This window comes from Bos indicus x Bos taurus, chromosome 8 (assembly GCF_003369695.1).
Source record: "Bos indicus x Bos taurus breed Angus x Brahman F1 hybrid chromosome 8, Bos_hybrid_MaternalHap_v2.0, whole genome shotgun sequence".
In the NCBI taxonomy this organism is placed as follows: Eukaryota; Metazoa; Chordata; class Mammalia; order Artiodactyla; family Bovidae; genus Bos; species Bos indicus x Bos taurus.
Window position 1 is genome coordinate 74843573 of NC_040083.1, and position 17801 is coordinate 74861373.

At 50.3% G+C, this 17801-nt stretch overlaps 1 protein-coding gene across 1 annotated transcript in view; it reads right to left on the reverse strand.

Annotated features, from left to right (window-relative positions):
• Positions 1-17801, reverse strand: part of B4GALT1 (beta-1,4-galactosyltransferase 1) — a 55621-nt gene that overhangs the window by 17879 nt on the left and 19941 nt on the right. The window contains exon 2 of the mRNA XM_027550002.1: positions 8006-8241. Coding sequence (XP_027405803.1) covers positions 8006-8241 — 236 coding nt within the window. The remainder of the gene's footprint in view (positions 1-8005; positions 8242-17801) is intronic.

The following is a 17801-nucleotide window of genomic DNA, read 5'->3' on the forward strand; positions in this document are numbered from 1 at the left end:
GCATGATTACTGGAGACTAGGCAATGACACGGGGCAAGCAGAGAATGCCTCTCCGGAAGGGCTAAGGTGGGGACTCCACTTCCCCATTTCACACCTCACTTGTTCCCAGGCCTGTGCGCTGCACCTGCAAGCAGCCTTCGTGGGGTTTCCAGGAGAGGTACCAGAATCTGGTCTAATCACCAGGCAAATCCTGTGGTTAAGGCAAGTGCAGCCTTTCCCTGATGGTAAGAGGAGACAGATGACCAACTATCGAAAGCCACAGCGCCAACTGCCCAAGTTCTCACAGTTTCTAGAAGACCCACCAAACCACCCTGGCTTCCCTGGATGTCAGGCCCTCGTGTGTACACAGCACACATATCCCCTGATCATGACGGCATGGGGGCTGACTACCTGGCCCCTCCGCCACCAAAAACACAGCAGCAAAGAGGTTGGAAACACCAACCCTAAGCCCAGAGTCTCAAATAATCAGAATTTCTATGGGACGGGAGAAACAATTTTGCTCCTATACACACCCCCTGCCCATCACACCACTCCTCCCCTTCACAATAGCTACAGTAACCCACAGGCTCTCGAGCCCACAGCTCCAGAGGCAGGTCTGCAGGCAGTGGAAATCTCTACAGATATATCCTTTTGCATGCTTCTCTGTGCCCCCTCAGACTCCAAGAGGAAAGACCCAGGACAAATGGGTGGCAGACAAGCAGAGGAAGCTCTGGCCAGGCAGCCATGTAGCAGGACTGACCGGCAAGCCTCTGGAGGGTAGACAGGCTGGCTGTGAGGGGATCTCCAGAGAATTGCTGGGATTACACAAACGCTGAGTCTGTGGCAGGCTAATATCCACTGACCCATTATTTCACAGCAGTTGGGTCTCTGGCTTTGAACCTTAATAACACAGGAGCCCTGAGTTCAGACAAGGCCCTCAATAAAACCTGGATCAGAGACTTAAGCTCTTCTCCCAGTGAGTGAAGGAAATGTGCCCTCCAGGGTTCGTTGGGGGTGGGCGGTAGTCCTCTTGTTTGCCCCAGTAATTACTCACAAGAGAGGGCATATCCTTGGCCCCTGACAGACCAGAACACAGGTCAGAGCCATAAGGTCCCTTCAGAGAGAACAGAGCTAATAGAACAGCCAAGCAAGGACTCTGGGTAAGGTAAACAGAAAATAATTTTAAAACTTCAGTTCTACAGCAGGATGTCTGCCTCTCTCCCAGGGCCTAAGGCACTGAGATGAGATTTTCTGCAGAAAAACACTCAGAAAATAAAGGCTTCATTTTCAAGAAAGCAATTTGGCCACTTATATTACAAACCATAGAAATGTTTACACCATTTCTGAACCCATAGTCTTGTATCTGAAAATCTAGCCTAGAGAAATAAATCTAAATATGGAAGAAACAGCACAGAATAAGCCATAAACTGAAAGATGTTCATTACAGTCTTATTTACACTACTGAGAAAGTGAAAATTACCTAAAGGCCTTCTAACAGAGGAATGTCTACACTAATTATGGTAGAACTACATGCTCAACTATTATGAAGGCATGGAAAGTGATGATTATGAAGACTATGAAATAACATGGGAAGATGCTGATGATATACAATTTAAGGGAAAAAAGCAAGGTACAAAAGTATACATACATACAGTATGAGCTCAACTCCGGCTTGATTTTAATGCAGTCTCTTTGACCTTTGCACAACAGGCAGGCTCGCACCAACCTCAGCATTTCTCAGTGAGCCCACAGGGGCCAGGGCCCTGCCTGGGAAACCCCAGGGCCCTGGATGGCACATGCTCAGGATCATTTACACAGCTTCCCCCTGTCCAGCAGCGCCTGGGCTCTGGACTGGATTTGGGGGCATGTGGACATTACCAGGGTGGCGGCAGTGGTGGCAGCGGCGGCAGCAGTCGCAGCGGTAGTAAGGTCGGCATTCCTCTCTCTCTCTAGGAGGTGAAGGGCACAGAAGAGGAGCAGGTGGAGAGCAAGAAGCAGATCACAGAGAGGAGGTCCTCCTTCAGCTTGCTTTGCTACAAACAGGATTAACAAGGAAAAGCAAAGGGCCCCCACTAGAAGGAAAAAAAGAAAAGAGAGACAAGGATGGCTGCAAGGGAGAGACGTGAGGAAGACAGGCAAGGGTCTGGGCTGTGGCCACCCTGGTTTCCAAGGCAAAGGCACATTCCTAATAAGTGGTCAGTCCCCATCACAAAGTCACGAGGGAATGACATTTCCCAGGACAATGCCCAGGGAGGCAATTCACCAGCTCAGGCAAGTACATGTAAGTGCTGCTTCAACATGATCCCTGCAGGCTGGAGCGAGCCACAGACAGAGCAAGGGGAAACACACGGCAAAGGAAACGACCAGTCACGGGGGCAGCACATGAGCAGCGGTGGGATGCGGATATCTACAGCCGTCCCACCAAAGGTCCCAGTGCCCAGAGAAAGGGGCTGCTGCAGAATGGGGCCGGTCCCACCCCTCTGCAGCCCTACTCCTGCATACCTCAATCTGGGTGCTGACAGCTCAGGCAGGAAATGCAAGGCAGGGAGGCAGGTGGCAAACAGACAATCAAGATGGAAACCAACCCAGGGGGATGCCTCAGGCCCAGGCAGCTGTCCACCGGAGCAGGGCAGATGCAGGAGCCTGCTTCACTCTAACAGTCTTGGCCTCATTTAGGAATCAGCTGCCTGGTCCAGGGACACAGGTAAGCAGCCAAGGAGGGTAACAGAGGCTCTCGCTCACTGAGGGTGCCAGGGGCTGTCTCCAAACCTGCCCACTCTTGGTCTCAGACAAGCAGCTTAGAACCACCTCACGACTGTGCACAGATGAGAAGGAAGAGGGAAAAAACTCCAAAGCTGGACGGAGACTCTTCTGATGGGAGCTGGGGCCTCCATTCAGGCCAGGTTTTACCCATAACCATGACAACTGGGCCAGCCTCCTGGGGGTTCTGAGGCTGCTACTCCCAAGCCACTGTCCTCTTCTTGTGACCCAGTGGGACTCACGGGGGACACTGCCAAGTGGAAATGGAGCTGCTCCTCAGTGAGGAACAGACACATGGCAAGGTGAGGCATTCCAGGGGCCGCAGGTGATTTCTGTCCTGGCTCTGCTGCCCGGCCATCGCGAAACCCCCAGCAAGCTGCTCCCTTCTGGGAGTCTTCCCTCAGCAGGAACGGTGTGCAGGAGGGGTACCGATTGCCTCAGTAGGGGCTGTCACGGTCAAAACTCAAACTTTGAGACCATGAAAGAGGCTCAGTCCAAAAGACCGTCATGTATTATGACCATCAACCACCACAGGGCTAAAGTAGGGTCTCTGCTGGGCAGGAAGCTTTGAGGGGGCAGAGGGGAGAAGGCCATGCAGGTTCCCAGGGGTCATGACCTGGCCTGGAGGGGAAAGGAGGCTTCACGTCTCAGGTTCTCACTTGCCAGAAAGCCAGGAGCAAAGGGTCCTGTCCCGAGAGCTGATGGATCCACAGGAAGCAGCTCTGGCTCCACACCCTAACCGTGCAGTGGATGAAGCATGGAGCCTGGTGGTCAGGCAGACAAGGGAGTCAAGCCTGAGGGATGTGGGTCTTGGGGCCGCAGGGGCGGGGAGAGCCCGCACACAGGCAAGCACTCCTCTCCCCTCACTAGAAAGCACTATGCGGCCTGGAAGCAGCCCAGATGGAGAAGGCAGCACAGCTCCACTCCAAGCCTTTGCAGAGCTAAGGGGAGGGCCTTCCATGGTGGCCAGAAAGAAAGCAACCAGGGGAGGGAAGGGAGGCACACAGGATAGAGGTATTCGATGCAGCATGAGCAGAGGTCCAGGAGGGAGCGTGTCTCAGGGATGGTGGTGAGTCCAGTGCGGCGTGTGAAGGAGACCTGAGGGGAAGTGGCGGCAGGTCTCAGTCCGGGTGCCAAGCTCAGGCTTCCATGCCCTTCAGACCCTCGCCTGTGGGCGAGGACATAATGGAGTTTAGAGAGGGCATGCCATGGTCGGAGCTAGAAAAACTTAATGAGCGCAGAGGCACCAGAAGACCTACAAACTGAATCAGAGACGGATCCTGGGCCCTCTTTCTGGGGCAGGGTGCTGTCACAGCTACTATGAACCCACTTGCATTTGTCATCCATTTGGTAATTCCCCTGGTGACTTATCTCACAAACATCCTGTATTTCTTATTAGAGTTAGGGCTGCCAGGTGGTGATCTGCCTTCCCTCTGCCCTTGATGGTTTTATAGTTTCCTTTCTTAATGAAAGTATAAGGAAGTGAGGTGTGCACCCCACCTCCCATCTGCTAAAATATCTTACTGTCCTCCTCTGTACCTGCGCTGGACCTCAGGTAAGATATCTGAGCCTCAGAGTAGCACCCTTGGCTCTGAAAGGCCGGACCCGCCAGAACCCTAATAGGATATTCAGACACCGGTGGAAGAAGGCAGGAGGAGGGCTGGACGCTGAGGACAGACAGCAATGCTGCTGCTTCTCAGGACTCACTCAACCCTCTACCCCTCTTCTTGTGAGATGCAAGTTATGATGGGGATTGGAGGGGACTGAACCAAAAGAAAGTGGTCAACAGCTGAGGATCCATAGCAGGAGCCATAGAAGCCCATGCAAGCTCACCCCTGTGGGTGGAGCCAGAGACACAACCCTTCTCTGAAGAAGCTGGCAGGTGGGCCATGGTCCCTAAGTCCACGACCTTCTGCTCAAACAGAGAACCCAAGAATGGGAGGGAGGGTCTCGATACTGGTACTGACAGGGGGTGAAACAGGAGGCAGGGAGAATAGTACAGAGTTTATCACCATAGTCCTGGGCAGAGAAAACAGGCAGGAAGATGGGGGACGGTGGGGGGCGGGGGGAGAAGGAACTCAAAGCAGCTAATGTTTACAGAGGGTTCCCGTGTGCCAGGTGTGTGCGTCACAGCCCCGTCCCGTGCGTGCAAAGGACTGAAGGCTTCCCCTCCCATGAATGAGGAAACCGAGCTGTGAAGGACTTGAATCCAAGGTCACTGAGCTGGGAAGGGGCAGAGCCAGCACCCAGGCAGTCTGAGCCTGGAGCTCACTGCCAGTCCTGGACGCCCAGCTCTGAGGAGGAGGGACTAAGTGCCCTTGAGAAGGGAACTGGTGCTAATGTGCTGAGAGGGCACTAGGGCACGGGGCTGGGCTCGGAGCTGCAGCCCTACTGTGGCTTACGTGCCTTCCTACCAGTCCCTTCCCCCGATCCCTGAGCCTCAGTTTCCTCATCGGCAAAACAAATGAGAACAGAACTCTCTGTTCTGTACCTCAGGGGTACAGGTGAATCCCGGCAAAGAATGAAGGGGAAGTCAGGGATAGAGGTGGGAACACAGCCCCCACTTCAGGCAGAACATGCTGTGACCCAATGTGACCCACTGTGGATGCAGGGCTAGGCAGCATTTCAACGTGGCAGGGGGAGGTTTTGTTCTTAAAAACCTGCCCGAGAACCTGAGGGCTAGATGTCTCAGGGGCCCCTCCTATTTTAGGCACTTTCTCTTCTTAAATCGGGTGTGTGTGTTGGGGCGGGGCAGTGAATGAATGTCAAGATGACAGCAGGGTGTCTGAGACAGGAAGAGGCCTAGCTGCTCAACAAATGGTACACAAAACCCAAGCCAGATGCTCTGAACCGGAGCATCTAATTGTAACACAGGGAACACGGGAGTTCTAAGTTGTAGAGAGGGCACGCTCCAAATGTTTCCCCTCCCACCTCTTTCAAGGCTTGGGTTTTCCTATCATTGCTTTATTATGGGTTTCTTATAGATACCCTACAAGATGTTCTTTGCTGGAAAGGTAGGGGCAATTTCAGGTTTCCTTTTGACTTGGTTACCTGGAAGTCAGATCATATTTTCCCAAAGAAATAATCAGGGTGGAGCTGGAGCAGAAGAAATAAGATTAGCTGGGGGAGAGGGAGATAAAGGAAATGATTTTCTCAAGGCGGAAAGTTAACCCTTGGGAGAGCAGAAAAAGATGAAGAAACCACAAGACCCGGACTAGAGCAGAGGGTAGGGGTGGTGGTGGGGTGTTGAGGGGGAGATGATTATACTGACCAGACTAGAGGAAAAAAAAAAAAGAGATGTAAAGGTTTGAAAAATGAAAAATAAAATCCTTCCGATGCTGAGATACATGTGGGAGAAGACAGGAGTTGGGGGTGTTTCTCAGCATCCTAGGGAAAGTGAGGAGGTGGGAGAAGAGGAGGCCTGCTTTCCCCCAGCCTTCAATTCACAGAATAGTTGTCACTTGAGATGGTTCTTGGAAGGCGGTTCCTCCAGTCAGATGAGCTCAGGAAACGTGCCGAGTTCCCTCTGGAGGCTGTCATGTACACCAGGACACTGAAGGCTCTGCAGGAACAAAACCTGCTTCACGTTGTCCCCAGCATCCCTCAAATGCACGTGACCTCAGGTCTCCATTTCGGAGAGCACACTTGGGGAGAAGTCCCGTCTTGGGCAGTGACCGGGGTGAGCTGGCACAGCAGTACCGCTGGTCCAAGCTGGCTTGCCTGTTTATTGTTCTGCCAGCCTGGACTGGGGCAGGCAGGAGGAAATAGCTGGTGTAAGACATGTGGAAATCTGTTGTTTGAAACTTGGGTAATATCTGTATAAATCCTGCCATAGGAACTTAGCACAGCAGCTAAATTTTACCGGTCCAATGTATGTTTGACTTCATAATTGAACGAGGCAATCTCACATTTACCTAAAATACAACCTTTCTATACATTAGCATTCTCCACTCCTGCCCCCAAGTCTTCCTCGATCAGTCACCTAAATTCAAACACTTGGCATCATCACTCACTCTCTTTAACACTCTTTACCCAAGTTATGCATTTTAATCTATACAGTTTATATGCCACCCAGACCACAGCTGTCTAACTTCTGTTTAGTCAGATTTGTAGGAGGCTATCAGACACCCTGATGAAACAATCTGCCATGGTGTCTACCGTGTTATCACTCATCTACTGGTATAACAATTATCAATGAGGGAAAGGAGAGGCAGCTGGTGTGGCTTGTGCTTAGTAATCCCTGATGGCCTGGTAACCGTGGCTTCCTCTTCCAGGCGCTCAGAGCCACTGCTTTAATAACGGGCTCCTGAATCCTACCATGATCGACATGTGCACACTGGCATCAGACAAGTGTTCCTTGATGACAGGGCTTTTTTTAAACAAATACTCGTTGGACTGAAGTGGCTTGGATTTTGCAGGGCATATACCTATTCTCTCTTACATAATACAAATATTCTTCCATGATAAAGCCCAACTGCCTGGCTATCTTACAAGCAGATTTTCTTGGGGCCTTGGTCTGTGCCTCACTTGGCCAAGGCCCTCCAACAGCCCTGAGGGGTTTTGCCTACCACCTGTTCTCCCACTCTGAGATTCAGTTCTTGAGATTATTAGCAAATTGTTCCTTGGAAGGGTCCCACTTGCCATAAATGAGGATGGAAGCTTCAGGACAGGTAGAACCAGGAAACTTCGTCGTTTCTTTAGTATCTCTCTGCTTTGTCCTGGCAGTGCTCAGAAATGCTTGATGGACACATTGTTGTTTCTAGCTTTTCTTCTGGTCCAAGGAACGCTCACAGAGTCCCTCAGTTTTGATGGAAGCTGTCAGCTGCTAACAATCTTTCTATTCAAACTAACTTACTACAAAAAGATCCATAGTTTATCTTGAAGTGAAATGGACACTGGGCTTTTTAGAAATGGAAATGTATATACTCTGTCTCTTCAAAGGAATTTCAATGGAATTTAGTAGACAGATAAGTTCGATGTGTTATTCCACCTGGGAGATTATAGTCTAAAGATGGGAATTTAAGTATTCAGGCTAAACTTGAAATACCAAAGTTAAATTCTTGGGTGGGGGTAGGGGTAACTATACAGCATTTAGCTCATTTGCACCTGAGGGTGGTAATGGTAGAATTTCAAAATGCCAGATGTCTAAAAGATTACTTCTATTCCTTCACCCCTCATCACTCACATATTTAAGTACATAAGTGTGCACATGCACACACATGACATGCATGCCTTCCCTCCCTCCCTCCACCCCCCCAGACCTCACCTGGTTGATAACATAGATGCCATAGTCTAACTGCTGACGCTGTAGGATTGGGTGCAAGTAATACAGCCAGTACTTGAGGTGTTCCTGCCGGTTGCGGAATGGAATGATGATGGCCACCTTGTGAGGAGAGATGCAGTCCATGGGGGTGTAGCGACCACCCAACTTCACCTTCGGGTTCTGCTGCTCCACAAGCTTCAGGTCCACAGGTATGTTAAACTCAATCAGCATGGGGCCGACTAGAGAGGTGGGAGAAAGGAGAAGACATCAGGCTCCAGGACTGCCTCAGGAAGCCATCCCTGGGGAAGTAGTGTGGCCATGGAAAAGGCTCTCAGGCCGAGCACTAGGTACCATGTCCAGCACCAGTGTGACCAACCATCTTGGAAAACCTTTCAGTCCCCAGCAAACCCAGACAGCTGGTCACCCTTTGAAGCACTCTCCTATCCCCAGGACCCACTCAGACTCTTATGTTGCTCAACTGAAAAAATGGAAATAGAGTAATTCTTGCTCAGATTTCCGGACAAGCTGTTATAAGGATCAGAGAGCACGGTTGAGAAAGCACTTTCTCAGAAATCCGGACGTTGAAACTTAACTCTGCTATCTCCCAGCTGTGTGGCCTTGGACAAACAACTTACATCATCTCTCTGAACCTAACCTAGTTGGAAGGGAAGCGTGCATATGTGTTGAGGAGCTCAGTGTTGAGGAAATCGGCCTGAAGTCAGAAGGCAGCAGCGAGTGGCATGGGTTACCCATGTCTGGGGAAGGGATGTGATGCATGAATGAAACAAATTTGATGGGGAGGGGCTGGAGGAACTGGGGAAACAGAAGGAACAGCCAGAAAGAACACCAAAGAAGAATGCTTAGAATAAGTAGCGGATGAAGAAGGGAGAAGAAGTTGGGGGAGACTCCACAAAGATTCTGTCCTGGAAGAACACGGCTCCAAATGAGAGAATTAAGTTCCCTGGTGCCTCAGATGGCAAAGAATCCTACTGCAATGAGGGAGACCTGGGTATGATCCCTGGATTGGGAAGATCCCCTGGAGGAGGGCATGGCAACTCACTCCAGTATTCTTAGCCTAGAGAATCCCCAAGGACAGAAGAGCCTGGCAGGCTACAGTCCATGGGGTCGCCAAGAGTCAGACACGACTGAGCAACTAAGTACAGCACATTAAAGTAAGAGAGCTTGGGGCTTAGAGGAAAAACTGATGAGATCCAGATGGTGGATTCTGAGGTAGTGGCAGGTTAGGAGCAGAGGAAAAGGTCAAAGTCAAGATCCAGATACAGGAATGAACGTCCCCGCCTCCTAAATAGAAACAGGTGGAGCCGAGAGAAGACTCCAAGTGTGAGGACTGCCTCTGCCACAGTACACAAGGGGAGGGCAGGAGAAAGAGGCCCAGGGACAGACAGGGGATGGTGGACAGAGTCAACATTTCAAACCAGGTCCCCAGTATTCCCGGTAGGCCAGACTTTCTCAAAGTGGATTCCAGGAAGCACTAGTCCCAGTAAGATGCTCAATGGAAAAACAGGTTCCCCTGGTCAAAGAAGTCTGGGAACCCCACAAACTAAATCTTGCTTCTGGAAGGTCATAAGGCACACCAAAAGCTCTGAGGAGCTGTGCAGTCAAGAAACCCCATTCAGGGACTTCCCTGGTGGTCCAGTGGCTAAGACTCCATGCTTCCAATGCAGGGGGACCTGGTTCGATCCCTGGTCTGGAAACTAGCTCCCATATGCCACAACTAAGGGTTCCCAGGATGCGACTAAAGATCCCATGTGCTGCAATGAAGATCAAAGACTCTGGGTGCTAGAACTAAGACCTAGAGCAGCCAAATAAACAAATAAATATTTTTAAAAAGAGAAAGAAACCCCATTCACTTTATCTAACCCACCACTTCCTAAACTTACTTAGCCACAGAACCATTTTATCAGTGAACATGCTTTGGGAACCATTACTCTAGCCTAACCAACTTTACCTGTGGAGCAAACCATCCACAGGAAGGAAACTACACACAACACAACAGAGGCCAGACCCTGATCTCAAGCTCAGAGCGAGTTCACCTGAAACATGCTGGTGAGGACCACCCGAGGGCCAGTGGGGCCTCTGCTGGCTTGTCAGTAGCATGTGACTTTGTCTGAGCACCTCTCGTCTTCATGGATCACTCACTCTCCCGAGATGCGGCAGCCCAAGGAAAGGAAGCCATGACTCTCGCTCCTCTGGCCTGTCAGCAGGTGTGAACCTGCCGTCTCTTCTTCCTCTCGCCTTTCCTGGATCCCTGGGACTCCTCACCCCTTCCCTCCCTCTGACACTGATCCAGTTCCATCCTCACAGGACCTGCTCCCAATAGTCCATTTTCTTCCAAGACACAGCTCTGATCCTGTCATTTTCCTGCTAAAACCCTCCAATGGCTCTAAGGCCATGATCTTGGACCATGTAGGGTTAAGCCTCTTAGCTCCCCTTCCTTTCCCGCCCCTATAAACTGTGTCTGTGCCCACACTTTCCTCTCTGCCAGAAATGCCCTTCCCTCTTTCCTCTAATGGCATTGAGAGACCAGAATCTTCAAACTGAAGCCCCAATCTGGCCTTGTCCTTTATCTCTACTCCTTCCCACAGAGCTCAGATGGCAGACCTCCTGGGCAGAAGGGGATCTTTAGGGATCAAAAGCCCTGGTCATGGACTTCCCTTGTGGCACACTGGATATGGATCCACCTGCCAATGCAGGAGACATGGGTTTGATCCCTGGTCCAGGAAGATTCCACATGCAGTGGAGCAACTAAGCCCACGCACACAACTACTGAGCCTGTGCTCTGGAACAAGAGAAACCACTGCAGTGAGAAGCCCCTGCTCGCCACAACTAGAGAAAGCTCTCACGCAGCATCAAAGACCCTGCGCAACAAAAACCAAACCAAAAAGCCCTGGTCTCTCCCTGGCCATGCACATGGTCTCTGGAGGAACAGAGGCCTCACAGACCAGTCCCTCCCACGACTGCCTGTTGCCCCAGCCCCAAACTCCCATGGTGCCCTCCAGTGAGTAGGTCCTATGCCCCAGAGCTAAGTCAGGGGTTGGTGTGACCATTTTATCCACACTGATCATCAAAATCAAGTGAGGCAATCAGTAAAAACATGGAATCTCAGGCCTCTGCCCTAGGGAGTCTGACTCGTCAGATCTCAGGAAGGACCCACGTAAATAACAAGCAGCCCAAGCAACTCTTTCTGGACAAATTGGGAGGTGGGGAGCGGACAGGGCCAGCCTGTGCATCTTTACAAGCTTGGGGCCTTCGGGGAGGTAGTAGCCCTTTCCCACGGGGTCCCATAGGCCCGGGTTACTCGACTCCCCAGCCGTGGGCACAGCCTTCTGGGAGGCCCTGCTGCACAGGGCACTTGTGAAAAACACGAAGAAAAGATCGGTGCTCAGGTTCTTCTCACTTCAGAAGGCCCCATGACATCTGCACTCCATCCACGGCCTGCCCCACTTTTGGTTCGGAAGATGCAGCTAAACATATCTTCATTTTCGGGAACCCAAAGGGCATCTGGACTGTCACTCTACCAACTTTCTCACAACTTCTGAAACCAACCCAGGAAAGAGGTATTTTACACTTGGGCTGCCTGGCCTCCCTGGAGCAGACACCTGCAGGCTTAAAGCATCTTAATCTCGTCCCTTCGGCAGCTCTAGGAAGACAGCGGTGAGGCAGAGTTTCCTGGTCAGGAAAAGGCTGCCTGGGCCCTAGCTCAGCTCTGCAGGTGACTTGCTGGATGATCTTTGGGTGACGACCATCCACTCTCAGGATACTGGTTTCCAGTTGTAAATTCCAGGGGTTGGAACTCAAATGAACACTTAACCTCATTACTTCCACCAACCACCACCACCACCACCACTACCTAGGGCCAACCAGCTTCTGCTCCAGAGTTCCTTCAGCAACTGATAACACTGTCCACCCAGTTATGGCAGCTGATAACCTTCCTCCCCTTCCTTTAATCCCAGAGTGTGGTATTAATAGCATGTGACCACCCATTCATGGGAACCTACTCAAGCATCAAGCCAGAGTCTTTTCTGAAGTGTTTGTTTAATGTAAACATTTCCTGTGGTGTGTCAAGGCCACTTTCAATTCGTTTCAATCAATACTTTCTGGACATCCACTGTGAACCAGGTCGGGGAGGTGGGAGGTGATGATGGGATAGACACGACAGTTCCTGACCTCGAGGCACTCCCTGCTGAAAAGGGCAGGACCCATGTGAAAACTACCCTGGCTCAAGGCTGTCTAAGGGACTGGCTGTCCCAGCGGCTCCACGCAGAGCCTGATCACCAAACAGCCTCTTCCCGCTCGCTGCTCCTCCCTATGCCCGTCTTACAGCCCTGCCGTGTCTCCCACATGGATGGGAAGAGTGAATCCTGGCCCTTCCTGCCCAATCTGACAATTCTTTCCCCCCCTTTCTCTCCTTGAAGCTGCCACTGCTCTGAGAACCCTCCAGCTCACAACCCTGAGATGGGTCAGGGCTTGGCAGCCGTGGAGGCTCCCGATCTGGAGCCAAATGCCTTCCTGGGTCTGGCGCCAGGTGGGAAGCCTCCCCATGTGCCCTGCACACCTCCTGCTACGCGGCAGGGGCTGTCCTGGGCAGCACACCTGGCTCTGTCCTAATGACAAAGTCTAAGCGCTCAGACTCCAGGAGGGCAGTGACCAGCTCTGCCCGGAACCTCAGGGACTTGCCAGCCAGTCTCAGAGACACCGTGGGGGCCTCAGGGAGAGGCGTGAGGAGGAGGCAGAAGGCCGAGCCAAGGCCCCCTTGCTGGGTGGCGCATGGCGGTGCTACCACAAACCCTTGGCCCCGCTGGGTCGGCTTGTGTGTTTTCTTGGCTCTGAGAGCCGGGAGGCAGGGTTACGTAAGCAGATGAGCAGATGTGAGCCTGTCCTCAGCTCCTCCTGCTAAAGCTCTGCCACGTGGGCCTCTCAGCTGGGAGTCCAGGTCACGGCCTAGCGTGTAAGTCGCTCAATAACTTCAATGTGTGAGCTCAACTCAGACAAATTCCACTGCTCCCTAGCCCAGCACAGCAAACCCAAACACACACGCGCCCCTCGTCAGAAGCCCTACAGATCAAGAGCCAGCCCAGCATGGACGCCCTGCCACCCTGCCAGCCAAGCCACTGGTTCATTCCTCTGGCCTCAGCCAAAGAGGCTGGAACATCCAGTCACGGCTTCCCAACTGACCAACCGATTGGTCAAGACAGTCCTCCGCCTGAAGTGGGGTGATGACAACAGTTCACCAGCCCAAGACAAAATGGTTAATGTAAGGACTATGTGGGGCTTCCCAGGTGGCTCAGTGGTAAGACTCTGCCTGCAATGCAGGAGCCACAGGAGACGCAGGTTCTTGGGTAGGGAAGATACCCTGGAGAAGGAAACAGCAGCCTACTCCAGCATTCTTGCCTGAAAAATCCCATGGACAGAGGAACCTGGGGGGGCTACAGTCCATGTCACAACACGACAGAGCAACTGAACAACAACAAAAGATAATGTAGGTGGTCCTTCATTAAGCTCAAAGCAATCAATATATCAGAATGCCCGTTCTTCCAAGAGGAAGTGCTTCTTACTCATTAAATGTTAAGATCTCCTTTCTTTTAGGAAATGATCACAGTGGATTTTAATGTTGGATTGATTGTTTTTTAATTTAAATGTATACCTGTGGCGGATTCATTTCAATATTTGGCAAAACCAATACAATATTGTAAAGTTTAAAAATAAAATAAAATTTAAACAAACAAACAAACCCTTACTTGGAAACCAGGGGTCAGGACTCCCCAGTTTTAAAAAAAATTTTCTTGAGTGACGAAATTCACATTTTCGGGAACTAGCCAATGCCCACAACTTTGTGACTCAACCAGCTGAGATGTTGGAATCTCTTCCTTGGCCAAGCCTCAGACCTAACAACATGGCACAGCCCCTCTTCAAACCATCCCTCCCGCAGCCCACCCCTCAGCTCCCCTGAGGTGTTGCTCCTCAGACTCTTGTTGAGGGTGAGCCATTTTCCTCTGTACCAACCTTCCAAAGACCTGATGTAGGCTGGAAGCCGAACTAGGCACTATCAAATCCCCAGGCACAGGAATGACAGCTGTCTGCAGTGGTCTTATCAACCCACGGTGCCCCTTGTGACTACAGACTAGAAGTGAGAACCAACGTTTCCTGCAAGGGGCTTACACTAAACCATCTCTCCAACAACTTCATTATCACCAATCCAACAGCTGCCTGGCCACAGCTCAAACATCACCTCTCCTCGGAAGCCTTCTCACCACTCAAGGTTGGTTCTTACTCTTCCTCTTCTTTCGTTAAGGACTCGTAGCACCATGTCCATTTAAGCATGCACCTAGTTAGCACACACCACTTGCCAGTTGGTGCCAGGCATGCAAGCAGTGGGGGATGGGTTAAGAAGTCTTTGCCCTTGGCCAGGAGGGAGACTAGCAATGCAAACACAATGCTGAGGGTGATAGTGGTGAGAATAGCAGAAATGGCACAAAGGAAGGGGAGTCAACTCTGAGGCCAGGGAACAGAGTCAAGGAAAGCTCTGCAGAGAGCTCTACTGGCTCCCTCAGCTCCACCCCGGGAGAAGAGTCATGAGTGTCCACTTGGCTGCCGTGGGCATGGAGTATGCCAACAAACCTGAGCTGAATGGATGGTGCGCAGTTCTTCTCCCTGCCACCAATACAAGAAACGAAGAGGATTTCAATAAACCTTGAGAAAATGTGATGAAGGTTTAATGTACAAGAAAACACGAGAGAACGTGATGGAGGAGGACAGGACAGAAAGCCACCAGATGGGACTGCTCATGGTTCATGGTAACTATGTCTCACTGGGTTTTAAAATCCAAACCACAAAGGCTCCCAAAGTACTGGAAATCATTTCTTAAATCAGATGTTCATGCTCCTTTTCTTTATACTTTTGGGTATATCTTTAAAATCGAACAATAACTATCTAAAAATATAACCCGAGGACAAGAAGTGTGACCACCCCCCCTTCTTCATCCTTTTCCCAATAAAGAAGTGTCTTCCAAAATAAAGACTTCACAACATACAACTCCGTGACCAGAAAACAGGAATCATTTACTCTAAAGGCTGGCCTGCTGAGTCTCAGACACACTAAACGCAGGACGCTATTTCAACACCCACTTGTTTTCTGCCAACTCATCATCCAAGTCGCTATTAGACCCTGAGGGGAAAAACACTTTTTCAACAGGAAGCTGAGCACATTTGTGGTCTCAGAACCCTGCATTTGGGGGCACAGAGAAAAACAAAGTATTTGCTCAAAAAAATAAAAGAGCCTGCCAGAGCAGGTCTACAGAAGAGAGCCCAAGAGGGCGAGGGGAAGCTGGACAAGCCGGACAACACAGTGGGGCCAGCTGCTTGCCATCCATCTCTGTGCTGAGGAGTGTCCCTGCCACGCGCCTGAATTACCACATTGAGTACCTCTTCTAAAATATGACCTGAAAGTGACCTGGCCAGGAATGAACCTCAGTGGAACTGCCTATTCTTATGCCCTGCTCTCTCTCCCACTAAATTCCCACCCAGCCTTCACACAAAGGCCAAGCCTTCACGTTTGCTTTACTGCATGTGCTTTCAAGATATTGTTCAGGTTTCCATCTACTGCAGAGGTTCTCAAGTTGTGGAGTACATAGAAAGTCATCTGGGGAAGCAAGTAAAATTGCAGATTCCTGGATCTTCCTGCCCAGAGCTTCTGATCTGGTAGGTCTGGGGTTGGGGCCCAGGACTCTGCCTTTTACAAGCACTCTAGGTAGCATTAACATAGGTCCCTAGAGTATGTTTTGAGGAATGCTGGTTTGCAGGCTCACCTGCTAACCACCACCTCCCTCCCACCCCCATGAAGATCTTGAAGAGTGAAGCACCAAGAAAAACAACTCAGGCTCAGGAACTACTACATATCGTTGTTCTCTGACGTTTCACTTGTGGCTTTTGCAAAGCGACAGATGAAATGGCTGTGCTGGGTTGCCGCATCTGAATATCTACATTTTAACTCTGCCTGAATCTTAACTTTTAAGCCACATTTTCTCTTTCTCTTGTTTTATTTATGTTGATCCTTTTTTACAGTGTGTACTCTTGCCTAGAGAATCCCATGGACGGAGGAGCCTGGTAGGCTGCAGTCCATGGGGTTGTTAAGAGTCGGACATGACTGAGCGACTTCACTTTCACTTTTCATTTTCATGCATTGGAGAAGGAAATGGCAACCCACTCCAGTGTTCTTGCCTGGAGAATCCCGGGGACGGGGGAGCCTGGTGGGCTGCCATCTATGGGGTCGCACAGAGTCAGACACGACTGAATCGACTTAGCAGCAGCAGCAGCAGCATTCTTATGCTATCTCAAAAACCTTTGTGAAGTAGGCAAGGGAACAATCCTTCAAAGATCAAACTTTGAATTTCAAAGCTTTTCCAGGATCCTTCAGGCCAACTGGTCCGTGCTCCAGATGCCTTACGAACACTCTTCACCTACCAATGTTTCAACCTTTACAAGCCCACATCCAAGCCTCCTGGGAGGAGGGTGCTAGTCTATCTACCTGCTTCCTCTAGTAGACCCTTGTCTCCTTGAGGGTAGGGGCTGTATACCATTCCTTTTGAACTAGGAACAGTTTCTGAAAGAACAGGCTGTACAAATGTTGGTGACCCCCACAACCCATTCAGCTATGAACTAAGAAGCTGAGTTAGCAGAATTGGGAGCCATCTTGCCTATATGATGCTTAAGAATCTAGACTGTTGTCCTAATTACACACCTACACCCAAGGTGACCAAGGGCAAGAAAACTCTCCCTTCTGAGCTCTAAAGATGCCTTTGGTTTCCAGGTATAGCACCTAATTCATGACCTACGGGCATATCCCCCACCCTACATTTTAAAATGAGTTTCCTCCAGATTCTAGCCCTATAATTTTAGACACAGTGGTAGTGTATAGCCTCATCTTCCAAAAAATATATTGCTATTTCCTCATCTAAACCTCACACTGCCACATCAAACAGGTGCTTCCCCAAATACTACTTGTTCCTTGAGAAAATAACTCCAAAGCTCAAAGTGTAACATGGGTCGTAAAATCATCAGAAAAGCCTTGGATGTTCATCTGGTCCAGGATCCTATTACCAAGGACACCAAGGCTTAAACCTAAGGGAGTGAAGTCAAGGTCAGATTCCATCACCTTGAAGGGTCAGGATCCACCTTGAAACAGGCCCCTTGGATAATCCTAGCAGACCAGAGCTGGAGGGACCTTGAGAATTATATTTTAACCCCAGTGTTAAACAAAGGACAGAGAGCCTGACGGATTTCTGCAAGGACACTTAAGATTTGCAAAAAAAGTCATCTTTATCATCTCCTTATTAATCCTTTAAGGTTCTGATGATCATGGCTACATCTACACAGTGGGCAGCAGATCATAGCTCACGTGGCCCTTTGCTTTCCTTCCACTGCAGGGGGATAGTCCATCTCAGAACTCCAGGGTTCAGAATCCATGGGGATTCTGACTCAAGGAGCCTAAAAGTGAACCCAATGTAACATCGCTGATCTAAACCCTTCTCAAGTGTATTTCCACACATACATGGTCATGGTTCAGAATTCAGAGTGGGCAGTAGAAACAAGGATAGAGAACTAGGAAGCCCTGGGAGACCCCAGGACCAGGCGCCTAACAGTATACATCTGTCCTGGGGTAACCCAAAGAGGTTTCTACAGGCACAGAGATGCAAGGCCTGAGATCAGGAAGCAGTACCCAGGAATCAAGGCTTTTACAGCCCAGTAAACAGGCTTCCCCCATTTGTCCTCTGGGAAAAAAC